Raw genomic sequence first — 16,944 nt, 5'->3', positions numbered from 1 at the left:
AATAATAATAATAATAGTAATAATAACAATAATAGTGACGGTGATAATATAAATAATAGTAATAACAACAATAAAAATAACGATAATAACAATAAATCCAATAATGGCGGTAATGTGAAAAATAATAACAGTAATAATGGAAATTGTAATAACAGCAACAATAATAATGATAACAATAGCTATAACATTAATAATAACAATAAAAATAGTAACAATAACACTAATGCTGGTAGCAGTGGTAATAGCAATAACATTGTTAGTAGCAATAACAGTAAGAGCAATAGCAATTCAAAACCATATAAACCTAGAAAAACTTCTCGTAATAAATCTCGAGAAATATCCATTTCAACAAGTGTAACATTGCCACCACTTCCACCATCTGCAGCAGTATTACCCCCATTTCCGATTCCAGTGCCAGTTCCTGAACTTCTGCCACCAAGTCTTCTTTTGACTGCTAAAGAAATTTTAGCGTCGCAGCAATCTAAATTAATGGATTCGCCAGTTTTATTGCCCTCGCCACCTTTGCTTTCGGCCTTAGTAAATATGGATCCAAGTAGTTTTCAAGATTTATCAAACAAATTACAAAATGTGGATCCAAAACAATTGCAATCTGCAACACCACCACAATTACTCTCATTAAAGGTACCTGATGCGTTATCAAATTCGACAACAATAGCACCTGTAAAAAATATGAACGAAATTATCCTACAAAAGGGAAATAAGTTATCAAACGATTTAATAATATCACCAATTCTAACATCCTCTTCACCATCAACATCATCAATACCTACTGCAACTTTAACAAATCCAAATTCTTCTACATATGGTACTTCGTTAAATTTATCACTTTCGAGCAGCAATAGCCAAAATCTTAATCACGCAATGTCGTCTTCTTCGAATTCTTTAAACATGATATCACCGAAGAAAAAAGTTTTAACTTCTGCTCAAAAAAAGGCAACACCACAACCACCTCCCATCATATCAATAATACCGCAAATAATTCAACAATCACCATCTTTAGCAATACCGCTAGGGCCTCCTACTACAATATCGGCATTGTTAGCTGGTTCGTCTTCATTACCCCCTGGAATATCGCCTCCACCTTTGTCAAATTCAATGTTGTCTTCACCAGGTATTACCTCTCCTGGAATGTCAACTTCTGTTATGCCTTCATCAGTATTGCCACCCACAGGAATTTCAGCGCCAATTTTGTCAGGCTCAGGTACATCATCTTTATTGCTGTCATCTTTACCTACGGCATCTCATTTACCACCACCATCATTGATTCAACCGCCAATGCCAATACAGTCCGCTCAAACGACGTCTTCGGAAGGCTGTGGTGCCATTGATCTTTCTATAAGTCAGCAGCGTTCAACAGAAGCAAAGCTTTTATCATTTATGGACTTTGACGTGCCCTTGGATCTCTCGAAAAAATCTACTGCTGCTAGCATTTCACCTCTACCAAATCGTAAAAGTCCAAGAGCTGGACCTTCTCCATCTAGTTTTTCTACAAGCTCATCTGCCTCATTACCACCACAGCAGTCAGAGCCTTTAGCACTAACTGTTAACAAGAAATCAATCGAAATTCAATCGCTGCCAATAACAAATTCACCGTTGAAAATTCCTTCGATTTTAAATTTACCACTATTAAATCCTCCAAACTTTGCTGAAGAATTATTTCGACAAAAAATTCTTGAATCTGCTAGCCCTAATAATAAAAATGTTCAATCACAATTACAAGCTCAATTACAAGCGCAAACCATGCCACAAAATTTTCAATCTTCGCACCACCATGCTCCAACATCAACACAAACAATAGCTGCTTCAGTAATACCAACAAATCCTGCCCAACCGCCTTTGTTAAATATTCCGCCTGTCCCTCAACCAACAGTGAATCAAGCACCTAAGAAAAAGCGATCTGCCAGTAAAGCAAATCAAAATCTACAACAGCAACAACAGCAACAACACCAGCAACAGCAACAACAACAGCAGCAACTTCAGCAACAGCAACAGCAGCAGCAATCAACACAACAACAACCACAGCAACAGCAATCAACACAACAACAACCACAGCAACAACAATCAATACCACAACAACCGCAACCGCCGCCGCAGCGGCCACACGAATCCCCCGTTCATCAACTTCAATCACAACAACATCTTCAAACTATACTATCTATTAACAGTCAGGCACAACAGTTGTATAATACTGGCAATAAAATTGCGACAAACAGCATAGATGAGGCCATAACAGCCGTTATTTTAGGATTAGATTTACCACCGGAAAAGCAAAAGGAATTTAATTTAGGAAATAAATCGGAGTCCAGTATAGCTTTGTTCAATGAAAATGTACAGTCTAATTCAGAGAAAGAAAAATCAATCATGAGTGAGTCAACTGAAATTGGTTTACTAAACGCTTCGGCTTCTATTATTGCTGCGTCGTCAATCTCTCCAAATGTTCAATCAAATATTACCGAAAATGTTATTCAAGTATCGGTTGAACCATGTTTAAAGAAAAATAAACAACCTTCAAAAGTGAATTCTGAAAAGTCGACGTTGGATACATTATTGCCATCATCATCTCTAAATAGAACCGACGTCATTTCTAAAGCAATTGACGATATTCAAAATATTGAAATCACATCAACAGGAGTTATTGACAAAAGTGCTGAATTTACAGACACAACAGCATCAGATCTTAAAAACGATCCAACAAAAAAGAAAAATTTAAGTAAGAAAAAGAAATCTGAACAAAATATTACTACAGACACGACATCAAATAAACCAAATCTTGAAATAGATTTGAACATGGTTGATATTGAAGAAGTTTTGACTGAAAATATTGTGGAAAAAGTTAGTGCAGATAGACAAAAAGACGCTTCTGAGCAGAAGGTCGAAAATTCTAATTCGGAAATCACATCAACGGATAGTCTTAAAGCTTCTGGAACAATCCCTAGTGAAAAATCTAAGAAAGGAAGAAAAAAGTCTACACCAAAAGTAGAACAGAATGAAATATCAACATCGGAAGTAGCTCCAAGTTTCGATTCAAAAATTAAAATAGGGGATGCTGTTGATGAAAAACAGAGCAGAAAAAAGACAAAGAAAGCAAACAAAGAATTTAATGATTCTTCAAAAGATAATTTCAGTTCAAAAAGAAATATGAAGAAACAGCAAAAAATTATAATTGAAGTAACTCCAGACGTTGCAACTATTAGTACAAGTTTAACTTGTGATGTAGATATGAGATCTTTTTTAAGCGACAATCAAGATCCCACGTCATCATGTAATTACGATCATCTGATGGATGACAAAAAATTTTTAAACGAGAACTCAGAGGACAATAGTATTCATGCAGATGCTTTAAGGGATTCAGAAAATAGAGATAATTCGGGAGATAATTCCCTTTCTTCAACTAAAACAGATAGTTTTGCACTTACAGATGAAAAATCTGACTCGAAAAAATCTAGTCTCGAAAGTTTACTAAAATTCCGTCGAAAACCTATATTACCTCCGCCAAAAGTAATTATGAGAGAAAAATCACCAGAGCAACCAGAACAGCAACAAGATGATAAATTGCCTGAAGATATTAAAAATCAATCTTCACAAATACAAACAAAGGGTAGTAAAAAAACTGCTGCAAACAATAAAAAGAAACAGCAATCTCAGATGGATAATATGTCATCAGAAACTGGTAGTGATGTAGAAAAAAACTCGACACCTGAAAAATCACGTAGAAATTTGAGGAATTCCCCAAAACCTGAAACAAAAATAGAAAGTGAAAGTGAAAAGGACTCAGTAATAGTGAATGAAATTGCCGCAACTGATGAACTTTTCAAGGTTCCACCAGAGAAAAGAGGTCGACCAACAAAAGCTAGTAGAAAAATGGATCCAAAACAGATAAAGGCCCTAGAGGATTCCCTGGAAAGTTCTGATGATACAAAATCTGAATGTTCTGAATCCAGTATTGAAACTTCTTTGAAGGGTAAAAGAGGAAGAAAAAGTAAGAGCTCTAAAAAGGAGACAGAAAGGGATTCTATCGAGAAAGAAATTGACAATTTTAAGATAAAGGACGCCGATTCACAAAGTAAGACTAATAACGATTCGGGACATGAAACACCGAAAATTGATTCTGACATTACTAGCTCAAAAGAAAGTGACAAGGAAACAGAATTGAGTGTCTGCGAAGAAATCCAATTGTCAAAAAACAAAAATCAAACCAAAAGAAATGCCACTAGAAAAGCTAGTTTGAGGAACTTGGAGGGAAAAAGTGCAAAAAATGGCAAAAAATCTTCGATCGAAAGCTTAAAAGATTTTGATAGTGACGCATCGCAATCTGAAAATGAAAAGAGTTTCTCAAAAGTTAAGCAAAAGAGTAAATCAGCTAATAACAAGATTAAATCATCGACTGACCATAAAGAATCGGAAAAAGCAGAGGAGGCTGTTAATGATAAAGAAAAAAATCATGTAGAAACCGATAGTAATGTAGATGTAAATTTGTCTAATAAAAACAAATGTAAGTCTGATGAAAACCTAAAAATTTCCAAAGAATCGGATTTAGAAGATGGCAGTGCTAAAGACGAAAAAGAATTTCCAAAAATAGCTTCCTCCAAACGACAAAAAAAGACTAGTAGTTTGTCCAAAGCTGATGCTGAAATAATTGAAAATTCTTTTAAAATGGCTGACACATATATGCAAAAAATTTTAGCCGACTACGGTACAAGTGATTTGTCGTCAGCTCAACATCTAAAGCTTCCTATGACCAAAGCTGGAAGAAAATCTTTTGACACCGATCTTCCTTTACCTCTAAGCGCATTACAAAAACGTCGAAGTACACGAATTAAAACTCCTGCAGTTCTCGCTTCAGAGGATAGTCAAAAAGCGACTGCCTCAGAATCCTCACAAAGCCCAAAGCAAACTCGCAAAGTACAAACAGATATATTAACAAGTTTCTGTAGCGATGCGGATGATGAAGATGACGACAACAAGCCTCTTTCAAAAACTTTAGCAAAATCTAATAGAAACTTTGGTAATGATTCTAACAAGGTTCATATTCAAAACGACAGTGCATTGCCGGAACAAGACACCAATATTAATGAGAGTGAAAAAGGAAATGATATGGCATTTCTGAAAAATTTAAAAAATAAGAAATCTCTGAAAAAGGATGAATCAACCGATTTCAATGATTTAGATTTATTATCAAAACACACCAAAAAATCCAGTAAAAATAAAACGAATGATTGCTCAGATGCATTTAATTCATGTAAAGTTGTTGATCAAAAAGATATATCCGATAAAATTAGTGAAAAAAGTGATGAACCACTAATTAAAGTTGTCGCAAAAAATAAATCTAATTTAAAAATGAAAGACTTGGAATCAGCTGATAAAAATGTTAACGAGGGAAATATCAAAGCGAAGCTTTTCAATAAAAATTTCAAAGAAATCAATTTAGAATCTTTGCCAGAGAAAACACCAGCTTGTAGTGTGGATGATTCAGAAATTAGAAATGTAGATCCTATGCCGCTCAGAAGAATGACGCGAAGAAAGAGCATTGCTATTGAAAAACTTAATTTATATAGGGATCTTGAATTAGATGAAGAAATTGGATCTTTGAAGCAAAATTCAAGCCTAGATCTGCCCCAAACTAGAAAAAATTCGAAGAAACCAAAAGAAAAAAGTAATGCAGACTTAACAAAATTGTCTGAAATGGCGAGATTGAGCGAAGAGGAAGTACCCATAAAACGCAGTAAAAGAATAGCAGGGCTTGAAAGTAATCAAATAAATGTAAACAAAGAACAAAATCAAGTCACCGACTCAAATAAGGTTGAAGGAAATCGAAAAGGCAGAAAACGCAAAACGATAATTAAGGATAATGAACCAATATTACTGGATAATAAGAGCGATGAAAAGCAAAATCAAAATATTGAAAACTCAGAATCAAAAGTATTAGACAATAATGAAAAAAGTTCTTCAAAACTTGCTGAAGAACCACTGGCGAGTAATTTGGGCGATCCATCAAATGTAGGCGTAACACGACCAGATTCAGCTGCTAAAAAACAACGTAAAAGAAGAAAAAACGAATTAGCGGCAATTGTTGCTGATCAGTTATTAGAATCTTTTAAAGAAGTTGATAAATCGAAAATTGATGACTTGAAAATGTTGGAAAATTTAGCATATGAAAAAAGTGAAGATTTACTTTTAACAGGAATGCGTTTGACACCTACAACAAAGAGAAAAAATGCAATTGCTGCTGAAAATAAAGAAACATTTTCTGTAAGTGCCAAAAAGGAGAACAAAAAGGATGCAAAATTATCTAAAGGTCCGAATACTTCAGAAGCAGGGGAAGTTGTTTCAAAAGCGATTTCAACTGAAAACAATGGAAACAAAAATAAAAAGAAAATTACAGATAAAAATCTGCTGGAATCTGAAAACGAGAAAACCGTCGAATCTTCTAAGAAAACCAAAGAAACTAAGTTGAAAAAGAAAAAAGAAAAATCTAATGAAGCCTTAGATGCAACTGACATATCAAAAAATGAAATGAAAGTTAAAGGTGATGATCCAGATGAGTCGAAATTAAAAGAAAAAGGAGATGAAATACCTAACAAACGAAGTTTGGATCAAGACGAAGGCGATGTAGATGGAAAAGCTTATAACAATAATAACAACAATAATAATAATTCATATAACAGTTCCCAATTTGGTTCTATGACGACATTCCGACCATCATTTGACACCTTCCGTTCACTGAGGGACTTTGGATTTTCGGCAATGCAAAACAAAACAAACAAAGATAAATCTGACAAAGCAGACTTATCGGAAGAAAATAATTCGAATACTTCCGATTTAGATTCAGAAATCATTTCTAAAAAAATAAAGAAAAAGGCAGAAAAACAAAACCAGACGCTGCCAACTGCAGCTAAAAATAAAAAATCTGAGAAAAAACCCGAAGAAAATATAAATGAACTAAGAACTGGCTTGGAATCTTTTACTTTTGGTAAAGGTCACTTTGGTGAATTTATACCAAAACTCTTTGGAACGAAATCGTTTTCGTTTGGAACACAACCTCCAATTGCAATTAGTAGTACTGAACCTGAACTTGCATTAAAGCCGCATTTTACTAATATAACAGGACCTTCGGCGTTTTCAGCTATCGCAGCTACAAACAATTCAACTACTCTTACAACAAACAACATAGCAGATAAAAACTCTCAACCCAGCAATTATACTAAATCCAATATGGAAAACTTCTTTCTTTCTATAGCGCAACAGCAGGAACAAATGCAAATGATGCAACAACCAAAAAAATCGATATTGCGGCCAAGCATTTTGGCTTCGGTTGCACCGACCCAAGAACAAAATGCATCAAAAGCTGTTTCAAGTCGCGATCCCCGTTTGAATAAAAATAAATTAAATAATCAAGATTCGGAATCTGAACAAACATCTAATCGTTTAAGTACACTCAGACGTCGCAAGTCTGAACTTGAACTACAGACAGTTGCTTCAAATGACCAAAATCAAGATCAAGAATCTGATTGTGAAGAATTAAATACAGCTTTTGCAAAAGACAAAGCAAAATCTACAAAAAGATTGGGGTCTCTAAAAGGAGTTGGTCCTGCTGGAGCTAATGAAGACTCTTCTGAGGAGGATAATTATTTGGCACAGATAGCAAATAGTGTTAAAGACAAAATTCGGCGAGAATCAGATGATGAAGATTTCAAAGCAGAAAATGATGGTTTCGAGTTAGCTAAATCATTTCTAATTAATCATAATAGAATGCCAAGACGTCCTTCAACTTCTTTAAGTATGAGAAGCGCCCCTAATTTTCATGATGACAGAACAAACGATTTTGACGATGTAACTAACACTGAACTCATTGATATGGATTTGGATGATGATTGTAGTGTCTACACGAGTTTTTCACAGGACGTGCGACAGAAGGGTAAACTCGGTCGAAGAAGGAGGCGCCGCAGTATTTTAATGACAAGAAAACGCCGAGCAAGTCAAGCCTTAGATATTTCTAATGAAATTTTTGAATGTGAAATTTGTAATAAAAGTTTTAAAAAATCTAGCTCTTTGGCAAAACACAAAATGACATTAGTTCACGTCTCCAAAGTTTCTGAAATCGAATATTTAAATGATAAGAAAAAGAGACAAGAAGAAGAAATGCGTCGAAGATCTGGTCAATTCGACGAAAAGAGTGAAGAAGAAAAGAAACTTAATGAAGAGAAAGAAAATGAAAAAAAAAGAAAACAAATCGAAGAAGATCAAAAAAAGAAGGAGGAGGAAAGAAAAGAAAGAAAGCGTCACGAAGAATTAAAAAAATTTGAAGAAGAAAGAAATAGACAAGAAGAACAAAAGCGGCGTGAAGAAGAAAAGTTGAGACTTTTTCAAGAAGAAATCAAATTAAAGGAAGAAAGGAGACGTAAAGAAGAAGAACAGGTACGAATGATGGAAGAAAAAAAACGAAAAGAGGAGGAGGAGTTCATAAAGAGAGAATTAGAAAGGCGTAGGAAAGAAGAAGAAAAACTTAAAAAAGAGGAAGAAAAGCAGAAAAGAGAAGAAGAGAAACGGCGTATTGAAGAAGAAAAACGTAGAAAAGAAGAAGAAAAGCATAGAAAGGAAGAGGAAACAAAGTTGATAAAAAATGATGAGGCCAACAAATGCTCAGTTGGAGTGAAAGATCCCAAGTTGGAAGGGTCCCGTAAAAAAGGTCAGGAAACCCCAACCAAATCCCCATTACCAATATCAGAAAGATTATCACGCGGAAAAGATCATAAAATATTACCTTCTAGGGTTACTGAACAAGACGTTGAAGAAATTGAAAAGGCAGTAGCGTCAATTCCAGGATTTAAAAGCGCAACTGAAGATGAGGACGAATCGATAGTACAAGTTGCAGATCAAACTAATTCCGTTAAACCCGAAAATGAAGAACCTTCGACATCTTCAACGTCCGACTCTTCAACTGATTCTTCATCCAGCGCTTCTTCCACTTCGGAGGAAGAACCAGAAAGAAAAACGACCGAAAAGGCAACTGAACGTACAAAAGTTTTATCTACCTCAACAGAAACACCAAAACCCATTTCCAAATCAAATGAGAAGAAGTCTGATCCTCACCATCCTACTAAAAATTTACTATTAAATCAAAGTGGAATTGAACCAATTTCCTCACCCGAACAAAATTATGATCGTTATCCCCCTTCGCAAAACTCTAGACTAGCTTTAAATCCAGAAGAACGTTTATTTTATGAATGCTGCAATATGTTAAAAGGTTCTGAAACCCCAATGGTCGAACGAACTTATCCAATTTGTCCACCTACCACTTATGCTAATTTTGACGCACCAGCAACGCCTACAGCGCAAAATAAACCAGTCACGCCAAAATCAAGCGAGCGATTTTCTTATATGGGTTCTGAAGCTGGAGCAAACTTTCTACATAATAATCCAACAGCATATTCTGTTAAATCTCCTATGTCACATCTTAGATCAAGTCCCAAACCCGCTTATCCGAAAATTGATGTAAATCAATTTAGTGATATATCATCAGATTCTAATCCAACTTTTCCAAAAGCTCAACATCCACCACACAACTTTGGCGTTGGAAATACAAGCAATTTACCTCGTCCAACTGGCCATCATGTTACAGGGGGAAATAACTATTCACCATACAATCATTTAGACGTGGCAGGTAATATTCCAGTAGGAAGTCAATATCCGGACAATCAGTTAACTGCGCGAACTTTTGTAAATAGTTCTGGAACAAAACCAAGTAAAGATACTTTAGACGTTAACGCAACGGCGATTAATCATGCACAGTAAGTATTTTAATTGGTAAAAGTGCGAATCATTTATAAATTAAACAATCTTTTTAGAGCATTTACTTCACCAGCTCATTCAACATCTTCTCAGGGTTCAAATCATACTCAAACAACAGCTTATCGCCTGAAAACAAAAGCAGCCATGAAAGGCTATGACAATTTTAAAATTTCAATACCGACAGTCGGCTTGGATATGCAACAAGCTCTTCAACAAAGTCCAAGAACAGGGTGTAAACTAACGGCACTAGCAGAAATCGCTCTTTTAGGCAATGAAACTCCCATGACAACATCGAATCAAGCTTCTTCCCCAGAAAATGTTAATAGTAAAAAAACTGAAACAGCAGAAAAAAATGACTCGGAAGATAGTGAAGTACCTCAAAAGCCTGTAGCGGTAAGTAAGCGTGTCAAAAGATCTGTTACACCGTTAGGTAAGCTAGAAACAATTCAGAAAAACCAAAAACCCATAAAATTACCTCCACCTGAAGGTAACCCTAAACAAAAAACTAAAGCAGCCGAAAAGCAATTGGGCAAAAGATCATCGAAAGTATACAACGAAGAATGCAATGTCCAGGAAAATAATACCAAAGTTATCACTAAAAATCAAAAGAAAGTAAAACAAGCTGCTATACCATCGCCAGCATTGAATGACGATGCAAATGAAAGGGAACCGATGAAGGATTCTCATGTTATAAAATCAAAAAAGGATGTTTATGAATTTGATGATTCTGAGGACACTGCTGATAAAGATCTGCAGGAGCAAATTCTTAAATCTGGTACAAACAAAAAAGATTTACAAAATAAAGAAGAAAATGAAAAACCACCTCAAAAGCAAATTGTTATTCCTGAGCGGCCTTTCAAAGACATTGGCTTGAATGACCAGGAAATAATTAAATTCCAAAAACCAAATGACAGCCTTATATCAAAATCACTACATAATTCAACTGACAAACATGACGACGAAACTGGATCTACCACAAGTTATTCTGATCGAGATGATTTTAATTATGCTTCAATGACAGATGGTGAACATGATGATGAAGACAACGAGGAAGATAAACGAAATAATCGTGGTATCGAGGACGACGATGATGACAGCAGCAGTGATGACAGTGCCGTAACTTCGAAGACTTTGGGTAATAAATCATTAATTATGGGAAGAATATTCAAAAAAGTTACCAGTGCGATCACATCCAACACAGTCGCAACACCAGTAATAGAGGAACGTCGAGCAACTCTTGCAGAAAAAAATACTCTTAACACTGTCAGTAAAAACATTAGAGGAAGAAAACCGAAATTACCTAAAGAAGAACTGAACAAATTATTTGATCAATTGAGGTCAACTAAGGATGATGCGGCCGCAAATGCCAGTTCCGGCGGAAAAGGAAAAGGTAAAAAAGACAATAAGAAGGAAGCAACATCAGCATCGCAAAAAAAATCCTTGAATGTTAGCAAAAAAGCTGCTGTTGCAAATAGTGATCGGCCAGTATCTAGAACAAATACTCCAGTTGATAAAAATCGATCACGACAACAACAAAGATCTAATAAACAAGATGGTAACAAAAATCTTGCTGAACAGCAAAAATTAGATAAGAAAAATACTGGGTCCCAAGCTGATACATCATCAACTCCACAAAAAAAAAAAAAAGAAACTAAATTAGACACCACTCCTTTACCAATTGGTGAATCTAGGGCTCAATCAAGAGAGATCGCAAAGTTACAAACTGAGTTAGGCATGTCAGCAGAAGAAATAGTTGAACTTATAAGTGATGGAAAACGGAAATCACAAAGGAGGTGTGTTTCAAACCGTCCTAAAAATATTGAACTTTGGAGTTCTGATGAATATGAGGAATTTCATAGTACTAAAGATATAATAGCTTTGATTGAGGAAAAAGAAAAACGAACATCCAAAAGAAGAAAAGAATCACAAGCATCTTCCAGAAAATCTTCAATTTCCAGAAGTGGCGAAAGACCTGCATTACTTAAAAGTGCAGCAGATGACGAAAAATCGCTTCATGAATTAGATAATAATCCTGAAGTTCAATCTGGAAAAAAAACTCAAAAAAAAGAAAAAATTTCTAAAGGAAAAAAAAAATTACCGGAAATTGAGGTTAAAGATGATAATGAAAATGGAAATAATAGAACTACTTCTGTTTTGCTGGAACAAAGTGAAAAATCAAATCAATCAAAAAAAAGTACAAAACCATTGCCAACGTTAAAACCTACATTAAAGCCAAAGTCATCTGAATCAGAATCAGATTTCGAAACGGAACTCAAAGGTCGAGGTAAAATAAAAAAAAGACGTAAAACAATTGCAGCAACAAAAGAAGATCTATTACAACAAAATGAAACTAAACCGATAACACTGACAAATATTAAAAAAAAATCTCAACCACCACCAATTGAATCAAAATCTGTACATACAGTCGAAGACTTAAAACCACAAAAATTAATAAATTCAACTATAGTTAACAGTAATAGTAATAATATTAATAACAATAATAATAATAATAATAATAATAATAATACAAATAACAATAACAGTAATAATAATACTGGAAACATTGGTGGTGGTAAAAATTCAAATAAAATTCCAGTCAGTAGTTCTAATATTCCATCTGGTAGTAAAATTTCAAAAAGTTCTAAAAAAAAATCACTTCGAGCAACAAATTCAAGTGGTAATCCTTTGCCACGACGTAAACGTGTTGCATCCGAAATGTTATATTATTGGTCATCATCATCAAGTGACGGAGAATATGGTCGTCTTGAAAATAATGAAGAAGATGATTTATCTGGGGAACAATATCAACAGCATGGATGGATTGTAGGAGATTCACATAAAAAATTAGTCACTTTGTTGGCTATTGCAAAAACTCAAAAAAAAGTTGAAGATGGAGGTGTTAAAGAAACCGGTACTAAAAAAAAGTAAATTAAAAAAATAATTCAAAAAAAAAAAAAAAACATAAAAGAAAATACTTTAAATAGAAATTTGTTCTCTCTAAATAAACAAGCTTAATTTTATTTCGTGTATTTTCACCATTATCTACTTATTCGTTTCTCTTAATTTATTCTTAACAAAAGTTAAAATAGTGCAGCTTTTTATTTTTTAAATATAATATTACTTTAATATTAAATGTAAATTTAATTTTTAACACATTTAATGTGGAATTATAATGATTTTGTTTTATCTAAATTATTTTTAACGAAAAAAAAAGAATTTAAACACAATTAGTGCTTGATGTATGAGCTATTATGATTGATTGTGATTGATCAGTATTCAAAAATTAATCAATATTTTTTATTAAAGTATTTAAACCTTACAATACTTTTATATTAATTTACATCAAATTTTTAATTATTTTTTTTTATGGAGTAAATAGTATCTTAACATCATATGAAACATAAGAAAACACCTCGCCAATTTCTAATATATATATACGTATTATGTAAATAGTTGAAGATTTTATAAGAAGAAAAAAATTATTGTAAATTTGATACAGGGTTTTTTTTTTAATAATGATAATTGGACAAGAACTTTATCACAAATGATCTCAAATATTAACAGACAAACTTCATAAAATTATAAATTTATAAAAATTTAATGAATTTGGTGAGAAAACATCATGGAATTCGAATGGATATATTATAAACAAATAAATGGACATCAATTATTTAAAAAAAAAAAATTATTAGAATCAAAATGAAAAAATAAAAACTCTTAAGTGACGCTTTTCGGATTATTAAATCAGAATATTAAACACATTCATTCATACAATAAAACAAAAATGGTTTTAAAAAGATAAAATGTAACAAAAAAAAAAAAATTTATTAAACACAAAAATTAAGAATTAAAATTAAATAAAATTATTTTGATAATAAAATAAAAAATTAGCACAAAATATTAATCCCGATATTAACAAAAGAAAAAAGAAAAAATTTATCCAATAATTAATTATTATATTAATAAAATATTGTACAAAATTTAATATAAAAATTTATTTATGAGCAACAAAAATTAAAAAAAAAAAAAGTAAAAATTTAATAATTTAATAAGAACATTTTTGTATATATTTTAAATTACAAAATGTAAATAAAATATTTAAATAAAAGAAGTAAACGAAACAAATTCATATATATAAATATATATTCAAAAGCATAATTATATGAAATTCTTACCAAAAATATTTAAAAATAAAGAAAAAATGCCATGTTTGTGTGTTATATTAATATATTATTAATATAAGAATTATTATAATTATTTTTTTTTTTTTTTTTGGATACATAAACACTTATAAAATTAAATATTAGGTTAAAAAATAATATTAAGAACATATATTAGATTTAATGTAAAAAGAAAATTTAGTATTTAATAATAAAATTAATATAATTATTATACTTTACCTAATTGGTAAGATCAATTGAATCTAATTTAACACAAATATTAAGAGATTTTATAATGTTAAATTAAAAAACAAACAAATATTCATCTCTTATCCCCCCGTATACTTCCCTCACTTTTCCTACTTGCATTTTTTTTTTCTAATTTTCATTTTCATATAAAAATCAAATTATAATTTTTTTTAAATCTTTAACAAAAAAACAAATAAAAAAAAAAACAGTATGTAAAAATTTAAGATAACAAAATAATATAAAATAAATACAAAAAAAAAATATATTAGCATATAAAACTATAAATATTTAATACTATACTTTCTTAATTTTAAATTAATTTTATATATAAAAAAAAAATAATTATAAATTATTGCAAAATTAGAAATACATAGGTTATATTATAATGTGACGACTAAATTAATATATAAATAATATATTTGTTTTTAATATTTTAATACTAATTATATTATATAAACTTAAAAAAAAAAGAAAAGTAAAGAAAAATAAATTTATATAGTAAAAAAAAAAAAAAAAACAAAAAAAATAAAATTCAAATATTCATTATTTAAAATTTAAATAAAACAAGAAAAAAAATTAAGAAAACCTAAATTAAATCTTAAATAACATTATTCTTTATTAAGTTAATTGTTAAATTAAATTTAAATAAAAACAAAAAAATTACAAAAAAAAACAAATTGAAAACATCATTTTAGAGCTGTATTCCAATTAATAATTTTAAAACACAAAAAAAAAATATGAAATTTATATTAATATTAGAGAAAAATTATAAAAAATAACAAAAATTATAATGCATATAAATAAAATCACATATTTTTGTGAAACTATATAATATAATTATAAAATAATTTTAAATTATAAAATATCTAATAAAAATAATATTATTAGACTAATGATAAAATTATAATTTTCAGTTTTTCGATCATATTAATTTAAAAAAGAAAAAAATCAGATTTAATTAATTTATTTGGTATTAAAATATAAATATTATATAAATTATATAAATAAAAATAGGGAACTTAAAAAGTATCTGGGAATCACAAATTGTATTGTCATTTTAAAAATTCAAAATTTAATTAACAAATTAAAATTATTATTTATTGTTTTTCAATATTTCATTTTAGATGAAATTTTCAAATTTATTTAATTTTTAATTTATCATAAAATTAAATTCTAAAACAATAATAAATTATTAAATTTTATTTAAAACGTGTTCGTTTTTTTTTGTATTCTACTTTGTATTTTTGTTTTCCATTCCGAAATTTAAACAAAATTTAAATGATTTTTTGTTTTGTTTTAACTTATTATTAAAATTAATTACTTTTGTTACATAAAAAATTGGAATATGGAATAAAATATGTGTAGATAAATTTTAGTTGCCATATTTCATGAATGTAAAAAGAAGTATTAGTAGTTTACATTACGTGTATAATAATATATATTTTATATATTTCATCATTTAATCTAATTAATATTATTATAAATTAATTAAATTTATAATAAAGCTGCCATTTCTTCTTATATTTTTTTAAATAAATGAACAAAAAAAAAATTAAATTTTTTAATTTTTTTTTTTATATAAATTATTATTACAGCTCTAATATTTATGTAATTTTCTATAAAATTACCAATAAAATAAACATTTTTTTTTTAAAACAAATAAGAAAAAAAAAAAAATTATTTAATTTAACTTAGAGAGTGCAATTCGAATCGAAAAAAAAAATATTAAAATTAATATAAAAATTGATTCATTCATTAAAATTAATTATAAAAGCAAAAAAAAAAAAACTATTAATAAATTTATCTTTAGGAGTTAAAAAAAAAATTCAATTTAAATTAAAAAGTATTCAAAAAGGAAAATGTAAATTCTTTTTTTTTTTTAATGCTCGTTTTTATGTAGATGTATTATAAAGTAAATAAAATGTTATATTTAATAATATAGAAAAAAAAAAATAATTCAATAAACAAATAAAATTAAATTAAACAAAAAAATATATTGATTGATAAATAATTTATAATATGTGTATATATATATAATTTTAATTTTTAAAATTGTAAAATATGATTTTTATATTTTTCTTCTTCATCTAAATTTAATAATTAGAAAACTATTCACAATTTATTCAGGTAAGAGATAGGCACTCAATTCAAAAATATCAGAAATGTACAATTGTTTTGGCCCTTTCTTTCGGCCAATAATTTACAACCTTTGTTTCATTAAAATTATTTTCATAATAAATATAAACTTCAGTAAATTAATAAATGTATTTAAATTGTTTATAATACACAAACTAAATTTCTCTTAGGCAAGTGGATAAATTGTTTTTTAAATTAAATTTAGTTAAAAAATTCAAGTCAATTTTTTGTCAAAGCAAAATTTTTTTATTTTTTCCAAAATTATAAAATTACCCTTAATTATTTTACTCGTCGGACAATTTTTTTTTCTTTCATCATGCACAATTTGTTTCCCATAAGAGCAGGCAAAATTTTACAAAATTTAATATATGTATATGAAAATAATTATTACATTATCGAAAATTGGATATCTTAAAATTTATATGAAATTAGACAAAAAAGAAAAGCAAAAGCCGAATACAAAAATATATGTGTACTAAATATAAAATTCTTTATTGTATATTTATAGACATTAATATTATATGTATATACACATTATGGTAGAAAATTTAAAAATTTGTTCAGAAATGTTATTGAAAAAAAAAAAAAA

At 29.8% G+C, this 16,944-nt stretch overlaps 1 protein-coding gene across 1 annotated transcript in view; it reads left to right on the top strand.

The window, feature by feature from the left end:
- LOC129607779 (uncharacterized) overlaps positions 1–14,474 on the top strand; it is a 48,073-nt gene extending 33,599 nt beyond the window's left edge. Inside the window, exons 6-8 of the mRNA XM_055518954.1 lie at positions 4–9,809; positions 9,867–12,734; positions 13,190–14,474. Of these exons, the coding sequence (XP_055374929.1) occupies positions 4–9,809; positions 9,867–12,734; positions 13,190–13,214 (12,699 nt within the window). The 3' untranslated portion in view covers positions 13,215–14,474. The remainder of the gene's footprint in view (positions 1–3; positions 9,810–9,866; positions 12,735–13,189) is intronic.
- Positions 14,475–16,944: the final 2,470 nt, after the last annotated feature.

Source organism: Condylostylus longicornis, unplaced genomic scaffold (assembly GCF_029603195.1).
Source record: "Condylostylus longicornis isolate FDR11 unplaced genomic scaffold, ASM2960319v2 ptg000028l, whole genome shotgun sequence".
In the NCBI taxonomy this organism is placed as follows: domain Eukaryota; kingdom Metazoa; phylum Arthropoda; class Insecta; order Diptera; family Dolichopodidae; genus Condylostylus; species Condylostylus longicornis.
Note: the sequence above shows the minus strand (reverse complement) of the source record. Positions and strands in the feature narration are given on the sequence as shown.